Source organism: Gracilinanus agilis, chromosome X (genome assembly GCF_016433145.1).
Source record: "Gracilinanus agilis isolate LMUSP501 chromosome X, AgileGrace, whole genome shotgun sequence".
Lineage (NCBI taxonomy): Eukaryota > Metazoa > Chordata > Mammalia > Didelphimorphia > Didelphidae > Gracilinanus > Gracilinanus agilis.
Window position 1 is genome coordinate 64462349 of NC_058136.1, and position 21620 is coordinate 64483968.

Below are 21620 nucleotides of genomic sequence, written 5' to 3' on the forward strand. Positions count from 1 at the left end.
AGCCAAATAATTTCCTGGGGCTTCAATAGAATAAAATAAACACACAGACTCAGTTTCCCCTCCAAGAGGGCCTTCAAGCTGTGATTCTTAATCTTCATGTATTATCCTGTGGAAAGAACTTTTGGACAGCAATAAGCATCACCTTTATTTATTTATTTATTTATTTGTTTGTTTGTTTGTTTATTTATTTGTTTGTTTGTTTGGGGTCCTTGCCTTCTGTCTGAGGATCAATACTAAGTATTGTTTCCAGGGCAGAAGGGTGGTAAGGGCTGGAAATTGGCATGAATTGATTTGTCCAGGGTCACCCAGCTAAGAAGGTGTCTGAGGCCAGATTGGAACCCAGGACCTGGCTCTCTATCCACTGTGCCACCTAGCTCCCCCAATTTGCATTACTTTTAAAACAATGGGGGTCAACCAGGTAGCTCAGTGGAGTGAGAACCCAGCCTAGAGACGGGAGGTCCTGGGTTCCAATCTGACCTCAGACACTTCCCAGCTGGGTGACCCTGGGCAAGTCACTTGACCCCCATTGCCCAGCCCTTACCACTCTTCTGCCTTAGAGCCAATACACAGCATTGACTGTAAGACGGAAGGTGAGGGTTATTAAAAACAAAACAAAACAAAAAAACAGACCAAGCCCCAATGTCTCTCTTCCTGTGTGCCTCTCTCTTGACGTCTCTGTCTCTGTCTCTTGGTAGACTAGCTGGGAAGGTGTGAGGGACTTGGGGGACTCCCCTACAAGAAACATGTGGAAACAAATGCTCCGTGTACACAGGCCTTATTATTTTTAGTAGCCCAAATTTGAACAGAGATGTGCATTGGCACCTAGAAGGCACTGGCTGAATGAATGGTTGCCAGCTTGCAGCCAGGGAAGCCAAGGTAAACGAGATCTGTTGGAACGGAGGGAGGAGAGGTGCCGCCAGGGCACAGTCTATGCAGATGTCGACAAGAAGATGGTGAGAAGTGGGCTCAGGGAGAGCACAGGTAAGTGGCCCAAAGGGTCACTGTGATAACCGCCTTCAAGGAGAGGAAGGACTGTCATTGGTCCTGGAGAATATAAGGCCAGTGAGTTGAAGTTACAGAGGCTTCCATTTCAGTTCAATGTAAGGAAAAATTTCCTAGCAATTAGAGCTGTCCAAAAAGAGGAGGTACCGGGCTACAGGTCTTCCTCCCGTTCTCTTCTGCTATTGGCTGGGCTAGATGATATCTGGGTTCCCTTCCCATTGATAGTTTCTATGCTTTGGGAAAAAGATCACCAGCTCCTAGAGCTTGCTGGTTAATTTCCTGGGGCCCTACTGAGTTTTGTTTTGCTTTTCCAGCTGCTAGAATTACTTCCTCAACTGTCTGCAACTCCAAGGAATGCTGGTCCTTAAAATCTAACATACATTAACCATGCTTTTAGTTTGAAATCTTACAGCATTTTCTGAAAAGGAGAAAAAAAGCTTAAATGCCTCTAATGTTGTAATCAGAGATTCGAAGGCAAGAGTGGTTCAGTGCTATGTTCAGATTAGTAGCTGGGCAAGTCTTGGCACGAAACCCCTTACGACTTGGGAAAAATCACCACTGTCCAAGAAGAGGGAATTGGTTTTTTCCTCTTACTCTTTTTTTTTTCATTAGAAGAAATGGCTGGGGCAGGTAGGTGGTTCAGGGAATAAAGAGCCAGGCCTGGAGTTGAGAGGACCTGGGTTCCAATCTGACTCCAGGGGGCAGCTGGGTAGCTCAGTGGATTGAGAGCCAGGCCTAGAGACGGGAGGTCCTGGTTCCAATCTGACCTCAGACACTTCCCAGCTGGGTGACCCTGGGCAAGTCACTTGACCCCCATTGCCTACCCTTACCACTCTTCTGCCTTGGAGTCAATACACAGTATTGGCTCCAAGATGGAAGGTGAGGGCTTAAAAAATAAATAAGTAAATCTGGCTTCAGACACTTCATAGCTGTGTGACCCTGGGCAAGACATTTAACCTCAATAACCTAATCCTTGGAAGCCCCAATTCCTCTTCTGTCTTGGAACCAATACCTAGTATAGATTCTAAGACAGGAGGTATGGGTTTAAAAAGGATGGCCCTACAGGAGGAGGGTAAGGAGAAGGATATATCAGGAGATAGGCAACATGAAAACAAAAGATATTGATGTTTAAAAAAAATAAGAGAGGGGGGCAGCTAGGTGGTTTAGTGGATGGAGAGTCAGGCCCGGCGATGGGAGGTCCTGGGTTCAAATCTCACCTCAGAAACTTCCTAGCTGGGTGACCCTGGGCAAGGCACTTCACCCCCATTGCCTACCCTTACCACTCTTCCACCTTGAAACCAATACACGGTATTGACTCCAGGACGGAAGGTGAGGGCTTAAAAAATTATTTTTAATTTAAAAAAAATTAAGAGAAGAATGACCATTCTTACTTGGTTTAGTAAATAAAAATCATTTAAAAATATGTAATCTATCAAGCATTGGGGGGCGGGGGTTACTTAGGGAGTCTGCCAAGTGGTAAAGGGCCTGGAGGAAGCAAATTTCATTTTTGCCCCAAAAATAGGTGCTAAAGAAAATAAAAGCTGGTCAGCCAGTATTCTAAAGTCAGAACTGTTTTTATTTTTATTTCAAGGAAATGGCAGTCATCTTTAAAAAAACCAAACAAACTCTCCAAATCAATACTGTGTGTTGGCTCCAAGGCAGAAGAGTGGTAAGGGTAGGCAATGGGGGTAGTTAAGTGACTCGCCCAGGATCACACAGCTGGGAAGTGTCTGAGACCAGATTTGAACCCAGGACCTCCTGTCTCTGGGTCTGACTCTCAATCCACTGAGCCATCTGGTTGTCCCCAGGAAATGGCAGTTATTTTTCTGAAAGAAGAACAATTCCCAGAAACATAGTTTTATTTACTTTACAAAAAGTAATTTTAAAGGCAGGAACTGCTCAATGATCCAAGACAAGTGCAAAGGACTCATGATGAAAAACGCTTTCCACCGCCAGAAAAGGAAGAACCGATGAATGCCGAGTACAAACTGAAGTCTAGTTTGCTCACCTCATTCATCCTTCTTGCCTTTTGGGGGGCAAGATGGCAACACGATGTGTGATTTCACAGGTGATATCACATTGCTTGACTTCTCAGTGGGTGGGAGGGAGAGAATTTCAAACTCAAGATTTAACAAGAGAATGACAAACACTAAATGAATAATAAAGAAGAGCGGGGAAATCCAAATCACAAGATGTGAAAACTACTACTAAGTCACTTAAAAACACAATAATTACTTACCATTTTCTGGCCTGGCTCCCAATTCCTCCACTGAATTCATGCTATGAATCTCAAATCCTTCGGGGTATTCTGATTTATCAATAGTTTTCTTGCCCACATAGATGATATGCTGAACACATTTGATGTCTACAAGGGCAGTCTAGGAAACGGAGAGAAACCTTGGCAATTACTTATTGGTATAAGTCAAAATCCTGCCTCAGACATGGACTGCGTGACCCTAGGCAAGTCATTTTATCTCTACGAACCATCTGAAAAATGGGGGCAATAATAATAAGCCATGTAAAATGCTTTGCAAATTCTCTGTAATTCACCACCTTACTGTGTAAATAGAATTAGCTCTAGCCCATTCATTCTAGCCTTTTGGCCAAAATCTGTAAAAGTTGGACCAAATGGCTTCCAGGGTCCTTCACAGCTCTAAATCCACGTGATGCACGTTAAGTGGCTAAATCATCATCTCATTAGATAATTCTCATACTGGGATGTTGGATGATGCCGTACAATTGATGACCTTTGAGAACTCCTGGGACCCCCAGATTCCCAGTGTGGCCACCCCAGTCCTTTGGCACTGTGGGATCACGAGGCGCTGAAAGTCAGACTAAAACTCTGGAAAGAATAAGTACATTTCGCACCTACCTTAAGTTTATGTTCCAGAAGGTCAACACTTGTGATCAGATAGGATGCTTCCGATTCATTCAGTCCATGGATTACGGCTTCCTTACCAAGCGTGGCATACAGAGTTACAACTGACCGATAAACACAGGGGCAACAAAATGATCAATGGTCAGAATGCTAAAAAGGACCTTCATCATCAACAACAAACTTTAAGTTTATAAATTATGTTGCACGGAGAGAGAGACTATAACCTACCCTGCAGGTTATAGTCTACAAGGCAAAGTTCTCATACAGTATTGAATAGTGGCGATCTAATATTATCTGGTGGAAAATGAAATGCTCTGTAACAGTTGACAGGGGATTTTATTATTCCATTAAGTTGGCATGAAGAAGGCAGCCATGTGTATTGGGCTTTAAAGGCAGATAAGATTTCAACAGGCAGGAAGGCATTCTAAATAAAAGCTTGGCCTATCATTAGAAAAGGCATAGTGGGCTGGGTGTGGATTGAGAGCTGGGCCTAGAGACAGGAGGTCCTGGGTTCCAATCTGGCCTAGCTGGGTGACCCTGGGCAAGTCACTTCACCCCACTGCCCAGCCCTTACCACTCTCCTGCCTTGGAACCAATACACAGTATTGATTCCAGGATGGAAAGGAAGGGTTAAAAAAAAAGGCATGGAAGAACTAAGATGTAGGGCACGTTGGAGTGTAGGTTGAAGGGGCTGATAATCCAGTTGACGTAAAGTATAGATATATGAAATGAAGCTTTAAAAGGTAGGGTGGGACTAGATCGTGGAGGGGCCATGTATGACCTCCTCATTGTGCATTCTGGCAGCAGCAGGATGGACAAAATGGAGGACGGGAAAGGAAACAGATGTGGGAAGACACGGGAGGCGATTGTAATAGTTCAGGGAGGGGCTGATGAGGACCTGTACTCTGGTGGTAAGTGATAAAAGAGTAAGGGAGTCTTGTGTATGGTCTAGGCAAGCACCAGCTTTGGAGTCCAAAGGCCTGGGTTTGGAATCCTATTTGCAAGCCCCTGAATGACTCTGGAGAAAGCCATGTAACTGTACCAACGGAGTCTGCTACAAATTTGTTATCCTGCCTCAGCTGGCCCTCACTGCCACATGGCAAGCCTTATTTTGCCTTGATTGACTCAACTGTGTCCCTGTTCTAAATTCTCACCTTCTCTGCCCCTTTAGTTGAGCTTCATCAGTCTTCTACTCATTAGATGTCTCTCTTGGCCCTTCTCTCACATGCACACACATACAGACACATCTATGCATATGCACACAATACACAGGCAATTATGTGTGTGCGCACGTGTATGTCTATACACGGAATATATACACAAGTATATGAGTATGTGTGTGCCTGTCTGTGTATATAGAATATCCCCTTTTTGATGATCTCATTAGCAGCCACCCATAGGTTCACTCATGTCAGAGCAGAAGAGTCCCAAATCTACATAGATAGCCCTGATCTCATCCATGAATTTCAATCCCTTCAAATCAACATAAGGAAAACAAACTCATTATCTTCCCTTCACTCCAATTAAATCTCCAATTTCTGGGCAAGAACCAAGGATCCAAGGATCCGTGTGTGTAACATCTGAGGTAATTCTGGATCCAATCACACCCACTTACTCGTCCAACATTTTGGCCATCATCAGCTCTCACCTAGACTACTACAACTGAACTCCACGCTTCCCGTCTCTCCTCTCCAAAACGATCTCAGCACTGATCATGTCACTACTGCCAACACACATATACTACTTGCTGTTCCCTAAGAGCGGCAGCCATGGCTCATGCCCAGAATGCCCCTAGAATCTTCAGCCTCTTTTGAGATCCAGATGAGATATCAGCTCCCACAGGAAAACTTGCTCCACCCCCTTCTGGTTGTTGGTTACTATCCCTAACTAGCGACTATCACGTAGGGACCGATCTGTTTGCATACTGTAGATTCCAGCAAAATAGCAGCTCAAAGGCAGTGGCTGTTTTTCCTCTTGTTGCTCTGGGCCCAGTTTGTGGCACAGTGCTGTGCACATAGCCTGCTGGTAATATATTCTTTTTCTTTTAAACCCTTACCTTCCATCTTGGAATCTTTACTGTGTATTGGCTCCAAGGCAGAAGAGTGGTGAGGGCTAGGCAATGGGGGTCAAATGACTTGCCCAGGGTCACACGGCTGGGAAGTGTCTGAGGCCGGATTTGAACCCAGGACCTCCCGTCTCTAGGCCTGGTTCTCCATCCACTGAGCTACCCAGCTGGCCCTGCTTTTAATATATTCTAGCTGAAGTCTCAGACGGGGCATCTACAGATGATGAAATGGAGCTGCTCAACTATTTATTTTGATTCTATCATATCTTTTCAAGAGAATGACCCCTAACTGGCAAGAAGAGAACACAGATACCTAACTGGGAGATTAGATAGAGGAAAGCGGCTAGCTGATCTTTGTGAGCTCAATCCACCAGGCAGAGAAATTACACCCTGGGGTGCCAAGAGCTACAAGGTTTGACTGCTGAGTCACAGAATGAGAAGAGGGGAAAGAGAGGGGAGGGTGGTGGTGGTGGGGGGGGGGAGAACACCCAGAATCAAGGCCTCGTATGGTTTGGATTCTCAAAAATGGAGGAAAAAATGTAACCTGCAGATTTCAGGTCAGGGAATAGCCAATTCTAACAAAATCCTGGTACATCTTCTGAAAGAGCTGCTTAGAGAACACGCACAAAGGAACTCGAGCAGAGGTCAGGACAGGACGGCCTGACCTCCCTTTGTTGACCCTTTGTTGACGTCGAGATGGGAGGACCATTGTGCCTATAGCTCAGCTGGCTTCTGAACAATGCGTGTGACCGAGGCTCTTTCTCGGGCTATTCTTCTGGCGGCTGGCGTTCGGGGTCAGTGCACTTCAAGCTGAGAATGATGTGCCTCAGTGTCTACACCTAAGGTTTCATTGGGTTTTTTCATTTGGGCCCAGTGCCGGACACCGATAAAGGTGTAGACAGCATGCCGGGACAGTGGCCCCAGCTGCCAGGCTGGTAAATGTAAAGTTTGACACATGACAAAGCTTCAGAATGGCCTCTCCCAGAAGAAGCTGGAGGCTTAGTGGCGAGGCAGCAGCTCAGCTTCTTTGTGGACTGCAAGCTCGATACCAAGAAAATGCAATCTCACACTGTATTCCAGGAGACACGTGGCGCGCCTAGGCTTGGGCAGGCCAGAGCCCCCCATCCTCCAGCCTAGGTAGAGAGCGGGGTTCAGCGCGGAGGGCCATGAACGAGCTAAAGAATCACCAGAAAAGGCTGTGAAGGGATAGCAAAGGGCCTTATGTTCAAGCCATCTGAGGACTGGTTCAAGCAAGCGGAGATGGGTTTATGGATCTGGGACGGGGCTGTCACCTATGAGGAGGATCTGACTTAGAGACTTAGTCCCAGGGGGCAGAAACAGAAGAAGGAGTGGAGACTAGAGATGCAGATTTAGAAAACTTTTAAAACATTTAAATTTAAATTAATCTAAATTAAAAATTTAGAAAAGTTTTAAAACAAGGAAGAATTAAAACAATTCAACGGGGGCAGCTTGGTGACAGTGGATAGAGCACCTGGCATCAAGTTGGGAAGACCTGTAACCGTGGGCAAGTCACTTGACCCTGCCTGCCTCGGTTTCCTCACCTGTAAAATGAGCTGGGGAAGGAAATGGCAAGCCACTCCAAGATCTTAGCTGTGTAGCCCTGTCTGCCTTGGTTTCCTCATCTGTAAGACGAGCTAGGGAAGGAAATGGCAAACCACTCCAGGATCTTAGCTGTGTGACCCTGGGCTAGTCACTTCACACTGCCTGCCTCAGTTTCCTCCTCTGTAGAACTGGGGAAGGAAGGAAATGGCAAACCACTCCAGGATCTTGGCCAAGAACCCTCCAAAAAAAAAGGTTCACCCAGAGTCAGACACAACTGGAAAACAACTAAATGAAAAACAACGATAAAAATGGGGCTGTCAAGAGACAGTGTGGATTTGCTATTCAACAAGTCTTTCAGCAAAGACTGGACGGTCACTTGTAATACAGGAACGCGATTCTCACTCATATATAATTGGCTAATATGGGCTCTCTTGCATCCTTCCCCTTCTATCCATTCTGATCTCTCGCTGCACTATTATATGGGCCCCTAATGGACATCTCTGCCTCCAATCTTTCCCCTCCCCGATTCATCCTTCAAACGGCTGCCAAAAGAAGCTTCTGAATACCCAGGAGGTCCCTCTGCTCAAGGATCTTCAGTGGCTCCCTTTTTCTTCTTCACTAAGCCTTTATGAAGTGCCTACTGTGTGCTAGGCACTGGGGGTAGGAAGGCAAAAATGAAACACTCCCTGTTTTCTGTGCTTAGAGACCCGCTGGGGGTGGAGGAAGCAACATGGACCCAGAAAATTCAATTCTGAGGCCTTCGTAGGGGAAGGCATTGGTAGTGGGTGCCACCACCTGAGCTGAGCTTTGAGGGAAGCCAAATAATTTCTTTTCCTACTCGCTTGTTGTAGTTCTAGTTCCCAGACCCACTTCTTTCAGGAACGGGATCCCTGTCAGGGATTTGAAACACCTAACACAGGTAGCGACTGTTACTTTTCTGTCACTGCAGCATAACTGTATTCCTTATATAAATTCTAGAAAAACTTACAGATCACAAATTCTAAAACAACTTCCCGCCTAATGACTATACTCATGTCAATTCGAGTTTCGTTCTGTGTGTAAGCTAAGTCGCCTGAAAGCTTCTATTAGAGCCTCCTGTGTGCCAGGCACTATGGGAAGTGTCCAGAAGGGTTAACAGAACAGAAAAGCTGTCAAGAGAATTCAGGTCAAGGTTCTGAGCCACCTGGGACTGCAGCTCTAAATCAGGACTTGTCGCTCGCTTCTCGGGGACTTCGTGGGTTCTTGCTGGAAAAAAGGACTTTTGGAGAAAGGGGAGAGGAAGTCAAAGAAAAACTGAAAGAAAGCACTGCGGCAGACCGATATAATTACGCCTTTACAAAGCGAAGCCAAAATACTCACGAGGAAAGTTATACTTGAAACAGGTCTGTGCTGAGATCATCCATTCTGCCCGGGTCTCACAGAAGATGGCAATTGTGCTCTTTGGTTTCAGGCCTAATGCAGTAAGTCCATTGCCAAAATTATTCACTCTCTGGTTCACCTCGACATAGTTCATCCATTTATAGTTTCCTAGGATTAACTGTTGAAGCAAAACTCTTATATTGGCACAATCACTGAAGCAGGCAAGATACAAACAATTCGGAGCGAGGAGTATGAAAAACCACCCTCAAAGGTTTAAAATAGAAATACTACAAACATTTCTAAAACGAGGACCGATTAGCAAGTGTGTTTCTCATGATAATAAAAATAATTAAAAAAAAAAAATCGCACAAGTGGGCCAGCTGGGTGACTCTGTGGATAGAGCACCAAACCTGGAGGCTGGAGGTTCCAGATTCAAATGAGGCCTCAGACATTTCTTGGCTGGGTGACCCTGGGTAAGTCACTTAAGCTCCACTGCCTAGCTCTTACTGCTCTTCTGTCTTGGAAGGGATACTCAGACTGATGGTGAGGGTTTTCAAAAAAGCGAAACACGCAAGCTTTCTTAACCCAAACAAGAAGGAACAAAGTTCTGTAACAAAATACTAGCATACTCAAAGGTAAGGAAATGTGCTTTCCTCAGTGGGTGGCGGAAGAGTCCCCAAACTGTTTTGTTTTTGTTTGTTGGTGTGGGTGATGTGTTTCTCCCCGCCCTCCCCCTTTTGAAAGACTTTGTGCCAATGGATGGCTCCCAGGGTGAGGCCAGGGCTCCCCACCCACTGGGGGAAAAAAGTCTCCAGCTATCTTTTTTCAGTAAAAGTGATCTGAAGAGAAACTAGAGTCTCTGCTATCATTTTTGTTTACCTTTTTAAACACCTTTCCATTTGGCTGCATCTCATTTTCTTCGCTTAACAGCTCCCGGGTGCCGAGACAGTCCTTCTTCCCAAACTTGGCTACTGCGTGATCAAACAGTTTGTCCAGGGTATCTGCGCCAGGGATGTCTATGACAGCTAGTGAGTCGAAGTGGGTGATAGAACGGTAGGGACTTCCGGGCTTGTTTGAGGTGGGTTTAGCTTTAATTCGTTTTGCCATAGTGCTTGTCTTCTTGGCATTGGTAAGAAAATACCATGGAATAAATATAAGGGCACTGTATATGGATATTAATAAGTGGACAGGGAGCAAAATAAGAGTAAGCACATCTAGCTTAAGTTTCATTGTGGAAAGGCGTCTAAAGATCGTGTTTGTCTTTTGTTATTCTTTGGATTTGGAGTGTTGTTTGAAGAAGGCAGTAATGGAAGCAGTAATAGGAACAGCAGGATAGCCAAGGCAGTTCAATTTTAAGGTTATAGATAGAAGTTAGTAATCTTTGGAAGCCGACAATAAAACACACCTGTAGGCGAAGAGGACAACCGAGGCAGAGAGCAGGGAAAACAAAAATAAAAGAAAGTTAATAAAGTAACAGCACCATGAACTTAACTGCTTTAGTCTTTACTGACTATCTTATTATGAAACTCGTCACAGAAAGCTGAAATAACTGGGATGAAAATAGCAGTCCATGTTTATTCACTATCTATTTTGAACCCTTTTCAACATTCGCCTTGGATTTTTTCCCTTGTCGCCAATGCCCCTGAATAGTTTCAGTTTGTTCTAGCGGCGTGACCCTGGGCAAGTCACTTAAGCCTGCTCTCACAGCCCTGACCACTCTTCTTCTGCTTTAGTGTCGATTCTAAGATCCTATGGCTGGCCAGACTAAGAGAGAAGTTACACAAGGGCTGCCGTTTCGCAAGGTGGTTGAATAATCCTAATCGTGTGCTTAAATAACTCTTCAAACTGTGGTAGCTGCTGTGCTCACAGGAGCAGGAAAACCCCCAAACAGAAAATGGCCTTGTTGTTCGAGGCGACTTTCCCTTAGCTGGGCCTGGCTGGTAGCCCCAAGACCCTGGAGATGCTCAGAGCAGGGGGATCCGGGGGGGCACTGAAGCTGCCTCTGCTTGCTGCCTCCCGCCCCCTGGAGGGGGCTACATGGGGCCCAAGTAACCTCTTGAGCACCTGGCCTTTCTTTCAGCACCGTCCTGAGGTAAGAGGGCCAATATGGAGCGGGGGGACGATAGTCCGGGATCTGAGCCCTCGACATGATCGACAAGCTAGACGGGTGGACAAGTCTGAAACACAGACTCGGTGCTGTGGTCTCTGAAGGGAAGGGAAGGGAAGGTCGCTACGGGCTCGAATCATCTGGGAAAGCTTCGTGGAGGAAGGCAACTAGGTGAGGACCTTGGCCAGGGAATGAGATGGGGGCGAGCTGATGGAGCCTGAGCAAACTGCCCCAAGAAGCCTACCTGGGGGGTCGGGGTGAAGGGAGGAGCAGAGGGTGCACCCTGGGGAGATCTGATCCGCCAGGACCAAAGATAATAAATCTGGAGGCAGAGGCTCCGAAAAGGGAGCTGGGAGGGGTTTCAGCAGAATCAGCAGCCCTAGAACTAGACTTGACAGCAGGCCTAGAAGGAAAGCCAAACTCTGCTGTGGCAGCTGCCACTTTTATGGGCGTTTACAGCTCCTGGGGACCTCGGGTTGGTCACTGAAAAGCCTTGGATCTCCTCGCTTCCACACAACTGTAGTTCTTACTAGCCACTCCCCTCCCCCGGCCCCCCATGAATAATCTGGTCCAGTCAAGCCAGTCTCATTTGAAAATGGGCGTTTCTCCCTGTCTTCTTGCCCTCCACCCCAACCAGAAATGTCATCATTAACTTCTCTATCTGAAGCCCTGCCTTCGGGGGAGCTAGGGGACAGAGACAGAGCCAGGCCAGGGGTCAGGAAGACCCGAATTCAACTCCAGCCCTGGACATTTACTAGCTGTCTGCTCTGGGGCAAGTTATTTAATGGTTTGCTGGTGTTTCCTCTACCCATCTGTCAGGGTTGTTGTGAGGATCAAATGAAAGAATGTTTGTAAAGGGTGGTGCCTGGCCCGTGGTAGGGGCATTATAAAGCCTTATTCCCACCCCATTCTCCTCTTCCTTCGAGGCCCACCTCCTCTTCATGAAACATCCCCAACAACTTTTCTCTTCTGGAATCCCTCTTAAGTCTTTGCTGGACATTCTAGAATTTGCTTATGCCAGGACCAATAGGCATCAGCTGAGTGCTTCGCGCCAGCCTGATGCCACAGAGGGTTTAGGTGCTTGCAGTGCAAAGGACTGCGGAAGATGGCTGCTGGCGCTTTAGGATTTACCACTTGGCTGGCCTATGAACTATACACTAATACCTGGCTGCTTTCTGGAGTCAGGGGGGGTTTTGTCAAGGAGAGGCCTGGCCCGAATGACTTCTTTTGGGGTTTGGGCTTACACACGACAAGAACGACACCTACTAGCACCACTACAAGCTGACTCGAGTATTTTATATTACAAAGTAAGCCCCCTTCCCAGGGCCAAGAAACAGTGGCAAGTGGGAAGGCCTTTGCCAGAAGTAGTCAGAGTTTAGGGATCCTCAACTGAGATGTCAGAAGGCACTCAGGGACTGAAATCAATCCTGCCTTGCGAGAAGAGCAGTAAAAAAGAGGCAACGGGCAGGGAGGGAGAAATGCAACGGGGCCAAGTGTTACAGGGCCAGACGTTGCCGTGGGCCTGCCTACCATCTTGATACCTTCTTCCTCCTCCACGTTTTTTCCTCCCAGCCTATCAGGAGATTTGGGCCATGGTAAGACATCTTGGCTCTAATGGGGAGAAGAAAGGGGAAGCGATGATGGAAAAAACCAAACCATATTCCATAAAGTAAAGAGGGCCCGGCACGGGAAAATGTCCCGATCCAGTGCAAGCCCGAAGGGACGAGGAACGCTGTCCTAAAGACAAATCTCCAAGCAGGAACCACATGGTCTGAGTCCAGCTCCGCTCATTTCAATATTAGGGCTTGGGCAAATCTCTAAGAGTAAGGAATGAGGGTGACGATAATACGGACAGCAATCTAATTCACACGGCTCGGGTGGCTGTGGGTGTCGTGTGGTCAAAGGAACTGACGGAAGGTGAGACTTCGCTGGAGGGCGAGGGACCCTGGAGGGTGAGTTAGAGCACTGCAGACCGAAGGCAGCTGCCTGACTTTGGCTACTTTCCGTCTTCTCCATGCCAAAGTGGCCTATCGCTGACTTAACATCTCTGATTATGCAGATACCGACATTGCTCCACAGCGCCGGGAGACTCTGAAGTGATGGAGGCAGCGGGGATTGTGCCAATTCTGCGTCACATGAACCTCGAATAAGAAGAGCTGCCCTTTCTACGGGAGGCAGTGAGAGTACTAGCAGAAGCGGGGGCCTCCCTTATACTTTGTGCTTAGGGGATGCCGTCGTGGCCTGGTGGAAAGGGGCAGGAGCGTCCACAGGAGAGAGACGCCGTCCTCTGGGACAACCCCCCCCCCCCCCGCGGGAGAGGAGGCAGCTCGTTTGGCATCGGTTTGGGGTCTGGGTCTCTGTCCTGCGTCCTCTCCTTGTGTCCGTCCCCAGACAAATCCCTCAGTGTCGACTGGACCCTCCCCCCACCTTTTTTGTCCTAAAGTCGAGTACGCTGGAGCTGTTTCATTCCAGTTACTTCAAGTGTAGCTTCTGATGAGAGTTTATTAGGCTCCACCGAAAACAAGGGTTAGTACTTACTACGTGAAGTTGTAGTCAACAGACAGCACAGACCGATCAAAGCTTGGCCTTCAAACAGGAAATCATCTCACCCTCCCCGCAAGCAAGCGGCCCCCACCAAGGAAAGGCGAGCGAGAAATTAAATGGCCTCCATCGGGTTAACAAAGACACCGCATCGCTGTCAGAGCCAAGGAGATGTTATGCCTCTTGTTAAACCTCGGATAAAGCAGGGGGGGCCCCGATCCACCTTTCCTCCATTTCCCCTCAATTTGACATTTTGCAAGCACGTGAATCACTTGGAAGCCAAGAGTCGAGGGCAAAAATGCCACATGTCAGGACGTCGACTTTCTAGATCCCGTCCGCTCTCAGGTACTTCGCTGAGAGTTTCGGAGAGATGAACCAGACGAGAGTGATACCCATTTACTTAAACAGATTATGTTGCTAAGTACATGTTGCATCACCAAGAATTCTGTAAAGGGGCGGAGCGCTCGGCAGGGGAAAAAAGGAATCAAAGCGCTTTTCCTTTGGGAATGGAACTCCAGCGGACCCCAAACTTTCTTGCAGGGGGAGGCCTCTACTTGCCACATACACCCAAACACAGGTACGGTTTCCAAATGACCAGAAAAGCAAGCGTGAAAGCATGAAGACCAAAAAAGCTACAGCTAGCAGGCAATGCGCACAACTGGGTTTGTCCACCATTCGACCATTTTTTGGCTCCTCTGTCAGAGGTCTCAGGTAACTCATAATAAAGGATCCCACTCTAAGCACAGATGAGCCTGCACCATCTGCAGAAGAAAGCCCTGAAGTTATCTGACAGTCTGGCCAATAAAGACAACATCTTTCTTTCAGACAGAAAGGAGGAAGACAAGGATTCCCATAGTAGGAGCACAGATCAATACACTACCCCCCACCACACCACCGGGCCTGGCTAGTTCAGCCTGAAAGCTTCCCACAACTCTGATCTCTGGGTGCGACTCCCACAGGATTAACCCAGCCCGTTTGCTTCATCACCTTGAGAGATATTAACTCCTGAAACCGCCATCCTGCGAGTTTCTTTCCAGCCTTTCCCAGCAACGAAAGTACTTCAGCAGCCATGATGAAGATGGGTCCTTTCCCAGAATGCCTCAAGAATGTCCTCAGGAGGTACCAGATATATATGTGTGTGTGTGTGTGTGTGTGTGTGTGTGTGTGTGTGTGTGTGTGTGTGTGTGTGTTTTCTAGGTCAGAGTGGTATAACGAGGAACCTATCTCCACAAGTGTTGAAATGTTGTGGGATATGGGTATGTAGAGTAAATATTGCTGCCTACACATTCCATATGTAGCGTGTGCAAGTACCTACAGGCACTCCTTCTAGGGAAGGTCAATACGCAACAAATTTGGGAAATAACACTGATTTCACTTGAGAGAACAGGAAGCTTTGATTGGAGACTGTGTGAAATACTGACTCGGTCCACTATGTGTGTAATACACTGTGCTAGATACCAACACATACAAGTATCTCATCACTGCTAAATCCAATGGCCTTTTCTCAATGGCCATCCTACTTGGAGGCTGTGGCTCTTATCTGCCATCTCTCACCTTTCTCTGTCCATAGCTACAAGTCTCTCTCTCTCTCTCCATCTCTCTGTCTCTGTGTGTCTCTCTCTCTCTCTGCTTGTCTGTCTGTCTGTCTGTCTGTCTGTCTCTTGCTTGTCTGTCTGTCTGTCTGTCTGTCTGTCTGTCTGTCTGTCTCTCTCTGTGTCTGTCTCTCTCTGTCTCTGTCTCTCACTCTGTCTCTGTCTCTCTCCCTCGGGTCTTCTCGCACTCCTCTGCTGGATAATCTTCCATGTAGCGCCATCTCCTGAGCCCTTTCATCTCTCTCTGCTCTCCTCTCCTCATAGGTTCAATTCGCATCTGTCCATGGAAGATTCCCAAACAGATTCTGCCTAAACCTCTTTCCTTTAGTCTTTCTAATGAAGCCAGATGACGTTCCCACTGGAAGGGCTCAGGATATGTCCAACACCAAATCTGCAGCTGTTTGTGGAGTCCTGCAGTCCTCTAGTCTTTCGAATCTGTAACCTGAAGCTCATCCTGTACTCGTTCCTTTCCGAAGGTGACAGATCTAGGACCAGAAGGGTTCTCAGAAGCCATCTGGCTCATTTTCAATGAGGAAACGGAGTCTCTGGGAGGCTAAATGACTGGCCCCAGGTTACCCAGGAGGCGAGTGCTAGAGGAGGGTTTTGAATTCCAGAGGCAGTGCTTTTCCCACTGTACCACCCTGCCTCCCTCATCCCCTTCCTACAGCCACTCAGTAGCCAAGACATCTCTTAACATCTCCCTTCTCTCCAGTCACTTGCAGACCTCCCTACATCTGGCTCTCATCACCTTTAGCCTGGACTATTTAGTCATTTTTCGGTCATTCCAGTCATTTCCAACTCTCTTGGGGTTTTTCTTGGCAAAGATACTGAACTGGTTTACCATTTCCTTCTCCGGTTCACTTGACAGATGAGGAAACGGAGGCAAGAGAGGGTGAAGTGACTTGCCCAGGGTCTCACAGCTAGTAAGTGTCTGAGGCTGGATCTGAATTCAGGGAGATGGGTCTTTCCAGCCACCTCTGCGCCACCTAGCTGTCCCTGGACGTATAGCAATAGCCTAATCATCCCCTGGTTTTCAACCTCTTACCTAAGCATGCCGGGCTCTTCGGGGAAGCCTCACAATACCCAATAAACTTCCCTGGCTGCCTCTTGCTTCTAGGAGAGGACATAAAAAAGAGGCCTTCAGCAGGCCACAGAAAGCTGTTCCCAGGACCTCAACCTCCCTTTCTGGCATTTTTTCAGATTACGTCTGTGATGCAGCTTGATGGTTCACCTCTTGAGTCTCCTCCATGCCTTGGGAAAGGCTGTCCCCCATACCAAGCATGCCCTCCTGCTTCACCTCTGCCTCGCAGAGGCCTCGGCAAAACTCAGTCCTTCCTGATCCGCCCTAGTTGTTTGGTGGAGCTCTCTCCCTTCTTCAAATGTCTTGTCTTGCACTTGTATGCCACTTGTATCCTCTGGTAGAATATAGGCTGCTTCTTCCTAGCTGGGTGACCCTGGGCAAGTCACTTCGCCCCCACGGCCCAGCCCTTACTGCTCTTGATTCTAAGATGGAAGGCGAGGGGTTCAAAAACCAGACTGTAAGCTTCTGGAGAAAAGGAATCGTTTTCCATCTCCACCACGGCTGTGACCTCTTACCTATCTGGTAGATGCTTCATAAAGGAGTTCCAGGACAAGAAAAAAATGTCAGCTGGTGACACCTACAGGGCATTTGAGACATTACAGCCCAACTCTACTGAAAAAAGAAAAAAAGAGGGGGGCAAAAGGCTGACATTTAGAACTATGGAATCAGGGCGGCTGGATAAAGCTCCAGGCCAGACCTGGGTTCAAATACAGCCTCAGACATCTTAGCAGGGTGATTGCCTAGCCCTTGTCGCTCTTCTGTGGAAAAGACAGAAGGTCAGGGTTTAAAAATAATACCTAATTAAAACGTACAAACTAAACGACATCTAAATAAAAAAGAAAACTATGGCATCTGGAGGTGGCCAAGCATTGAAGAAATGGGCCTGGTCTGGAAGAGAAGGAAGATGGCTGATGGTGAAAAGGAGCTACAAAAACTGGGAAAATACTGAAAAAGAGAACCCAAACACATACACTCGGGCTCCGAAACTACAACGTCCAGCATGCCATGGGGCTGGGGCGGGGTAGGGCAGAGAGCTTCATCTCTCCTCCCATTAAAAGTTTTCAATATTACTTGAAGGAGGCTCATCACTGCTTGTAGGACAAGGTCGAATTTTCCCATGAAAGAAAGCAGGAAAATTGGGGTTCGAGAAATTAACTTTATAGGCAACCGTCCATATTTGCACAGAGGGGAGACATTTCACTTCTGGCCATTACATAAGAGGCTGGTCTTCTGCCAGTGCTATTTTCCAAAATTCCACAATGATTACAGCGATTTAAATTATTACTTGCAAAATTGCCCGCTTTGGCTCATCTAGGCATTCCAGATAGGTGGTGCAGTACAGAGAGTGCCAGGCCTGGAGTCAGAAGACCTGAGTTCAGATCTAGCCTCGACAGTTACCCAGTGACTCTGGACACTAAGCCTCTATTTGCCTCCGTTTCTATGTCTGTAAAATGAAAATAATGGCATCTAACTCATGGGGTTGTTATGAGAAGCAACTGAAATAGTCGTAAAAGCATTTAGCACAGTGTCTGGCACATAGTAAGCACTATGTCAATATCGGCTATCATCATCATCATTGATATCATCATCATCATCATCATCATCATCATCATTTTTATTATTATTATTAAATGCTCAACCCTGTCGAATTATGTTGTGACAAGTCTCTCTGGTGATTCTGCATTGCCATCTAATATAAAAATGTCTAGGAGTAAGAGCCATTCCCCAACTGATAAACCGTCAGAGTATTGGAACAGACATTCCTCAAGGGAACCAAGCGAAGGACGGCCTTGTGAAGGTGTTCCACTCACTAATAACAAGGGATAACAATGTAACAATATAAATAAATAACTAACAATAATAAATCAGCTCGGTGGCTCCACCTCACCCCCATCCTGATTGGCAAAATGAACAATAATTCATGAGAATGGCAAATGCCTGAGGGGCTGTGGAGAAAGAGACACACTGATCAATACCCTGCTGGGTGGTGCTGGGCACTGATCCAGTCCTTCTGAAAAGCAATTTGGTGTGAACTCCCAGCCCCAATCACTACATAACTGGTACTAGGCTTATATCTAAGACATCCAAGGAAAAGGACCCGGCTGCAGCTCCTTTCGTAGTGGCAAAGACCTGTTAAAGTAAGGAGAATGGCTGGAAAAAATGTTATAATGTGAATGTGATGCTAACATGCCATGAGCAATGATGACACCTTTGGCTATGGGACTCTGGGAAAAATGTGAAGGGAGAGGAACAGAGGTAGAAACTCTCTAAAAGAGCATTGAAATTTCATTTTGGGGGGGAGAGGCTAGGCAGCTCAGTGGATTGAGAGCCAGGCCTCTAGATGGGAGTTCAAATCAGGCCTGAGGCACTTCCTAGCTGGGTGACCCTGGGCCAGTCACTTAACCCCCATTGCCTAGCCTTTACCGGGCTCTTCTGCATTGGAAGTGATACACGGTATTGATTCTAAGACGGAAGGTGAGGGGTTAAAAAAATCCATTTTGGTCCTTAAAATATCAGTGTGAGAATATCCTGCATTCTAAGAATGAGCAGTTCTTAATCAGTGAAATGCAAGGCAATGAGCTGGTCTCAGAGTCTGGTAGAGCTAGATTCAAAACCAGCCTCAGACACACACTGCCTATTTGGTTCTTACTCTTTCCGGGAATATTTCGGGGGCTCTATTGCCCCTAGGAGCTTATTTTATTTTTTATTTTTTTAAATCCTCTCCTTGCCTTAGAGTCAAAACCGTGCATTGGTTCCAAGGCAAGAAAAAAGTCCAAATCTGAAAGATCCTCTTCTACCTCCTTGCTCAGTGCCTTCGAGCCATTTACTCCATACCACAGCTGAAAAGTATCGCTTTCTCTAGCGAGCGCCGCTGGCTGGCCTGAGGTCTCTAAGCTCCTTGCCTGTCTGACCCAGGCCTTTCCTGACTGGAGAAAGGAGAGGGAAAGAAGGGAAGAGGGATGGGCAATTGGGTATTTGGGTTTTACAAAGCTATTTTTGGAGTGGCTGGCCCAAGGAGGTAGATGGAGAAAGCCAGGCCACTCTGAGAGTGATCAGAGAGATATGGGAACTCAATTCCCTTATCTAGAGATGAGGAAGCTGAGGTCTAGAGAACTCAGGAGGCTTGCCCAAGACTTTCTCTCTCTCCTTTACTCCCCCAGTCCTTGATGAACCACAGGAGCTATATGTCTACCTACGGTAGCCCCTGTTGCTCGCCCTCTTTGGTTACCTCTTTTGCCATTCGGTTCTTTCTAGGCTGCAGGCCCATTCTGGGAAAGTCAACAGAGGAGGGACATTGAGGAGACCGATGGAGAAGGAGTCTGTCTCCGTGTGGCCTGCTACACTAGCTCTTAGGGCAGCACTCTGACATCTTTAGTAACTCGGTCCTGGCGACCAGAACCAGAGTTCTGAGCTGCGGTGGCTCTGAAACAGATGTCTAACCCGAATGACTCGAGCAGAGCTCCTCGCAACACGTCTGGAAATCGACATCGTGAACTTTAGCACTAAGCACCAAGCAGGCTTCCGCTGGCATTTCTGAAGGTTGTGGACCTGTGACTCGGTTGGCCATCCACTTCTTCCAGCAAAGCGAAAAAAGGGCACTAGTTTCATCTTACTACCAGCGGAAGTCTGGTTTGGAGGTGGGCTCGCTCAAGCTTTTTTTTTGTTTTGTTTTCTTTTGTTCCGGAACATTCCCATACAGCTTAAAGAGGGCCCGAGAAGTGGGGCATTTTCACTCTCGGAAGTCTCGTCAATTTGATAAGCCCCGTAAATACCGTACTTGGCGTAGTTGACGAACCAGGCCATCGGTACACATAATGATTACGTTTCTTAAAAGGCCAAGCAAATTCTCCATTGAGCTTTTTTAAAAACAAACAACATTTAGGGAATCGTGATACTCACAGACCTTCCGCTTTATGACGCCTATTTCTCTCTTCCGAGATTAGAATCTGTAACAGAAGACAAGAAGAAGTGAGTCAACTTCTAGAGGGAGAAAAGGACAAATCCCAATAGAAACTGCAGAGCAGGAAGACCTCGGGCGGTGAGAAGATAGCAGAGGCCACCGAAGATCCCAGGGCTAGCATTAGAGGTATAGTAGAAGAATGGTAGGATCACCTGCCTCACACGCAAAGAATTAGGACTCCAAAAAGGCAACTCAAGACGTTTTCTAAGTGGCAGCTTAAACTCTGTAGCTCTGGTGGGTCTATTTCTAGCTCCCCCTCCCACCCGAACACCAGGAGAGGCTATCTGAAGGCAGCTCATTACAGAATTACAGAAGGGGTCATCCGATCCAACATATACCCAAACAGGAATGCCTTTCAATAACCGCCCCAGAGAACCTGTCATCCAGCCTCTGCTAGAGAATTCACTGCCGTATTCAGTCCAATCCAGCTCCTCGTGGCCTTGTTTATGGTTTTCTTGGCCAAGATACTGGAGTGGTTTGGCATTTCCCAATGACTTGCCCAAGGCCACATGGCTAGGAAGTGCCTCAGGCACTTGATTTGGATTTGAACTCCAGTGTCTCTCTGATTCCTGGCCCAGAGCTCTTTCCACTCACCAAGAGCCAGTTGGCTGCCTCCCAGGCAAAGAGATTAAGTGACTTGCCCAGGATCACACAGCTAGTGGAGGGTCTGCAGCTGGAGCTGAACTCAGGGCTTTATGACTCCGGGACCAGCATTTTATTTATTTATTTGCTTATTTTTATTATTTGTACATTATATTTATTTATTTACTGAGCCACGTAGGCACCTTGGAGACTTCATTACTTTTTGAGAAAATCCATTCTGCTTCTGAACGGTTATGGCTGCTGCCATGTTTTTTCCTTACATTAGGCAAAAAGTTGTCACTCACCAACTTTTCCCAGGTGGCGCAGTGGGCAGAGCACTGGACCGCCCTGCGGTCAGGAAAACCTGAGTTCAGATTTGGCCTCAGACACTTACTAGCCATATGACCCTGGGCAAGTCAATTCATCCTCAGCTTCCTCATCTGCCAAATGAGCTAGAGAAGGACATGGCAAGCCATTGCAGCATCTTGGCCAAGAAAAACCCAGATGGGGTCACCGAGACTTGGACATGATTGAAACAACCGAACAACAACAGCAAACCTTCTGGCTGTTCCCCTGGTTCTGCAATTTGGGGTCAGGCAAAACAAATTTCACCTTTGCATCAGCTAGCCCTGCAAAGTGAGAAGGTTGGCCCTCCTCAAGTCAGCTCTGGCATGGTGTAACTGAGGAAAGGGCCGGATGAAGGAGAGCTGGTGTGTAGTGGGCTCTCTGCACTTGATGGTCTCCGAGATGCCCTCTAGAGCTAAGACAAACTGATGAAAGCAGAGACTGAGCAAGAGCGAAACCCAGAGGTTCTGTCCATGGCAGAGTTCTAGTATGGCGTCTACGGAGAGCCTCAAACACTCCCAGATACCCAGGAGCCACACCAGAT

General features: G+C 47.2%; 1 protein-coding gene across 2 annotated transcripts in view; it reads right to left on the reverse strand.

Moving 5' to 3' along the window:
• The window catches only part of ACSL4 (acyl-CoA synthetase long chain family member 4), a 34032-nt gene extending 13896 nt beyond the window's left edge, over positions 1-20136 (reverse strand). Inside the window, exons 1-5 of one of the 2 annotated variants that reach the window (XM_044682957.1) lie at positions 20093-20136; positions 9747-9983; positions 8868-9045; positions 3875-3984; positions 3242-3380 (exon numbers count right to left, since the gene is read on the reverse strand). In XM_044682957.1, the coding sequence (XP_044538892.1) occupies positions 3242-3380; positions 3875-3984; positions 8868-9045; positions 9747-9974 (655 nt within the window). In that variant the 5' untranslated portion in view covers positions 9975-9983; positions 20093-20136. Of the gene's footprint in view, positions 1-3241; positions 3381-3874; positions 3985-8867; positions 9046-9746; positions 10151-20092 lie in introns of those variants that run through there. The other variant, XM_044682956.1, reaches the window with a different exon arrangement.
• Positions 20137-21620: the final 1484 nt, after the last annotated feature.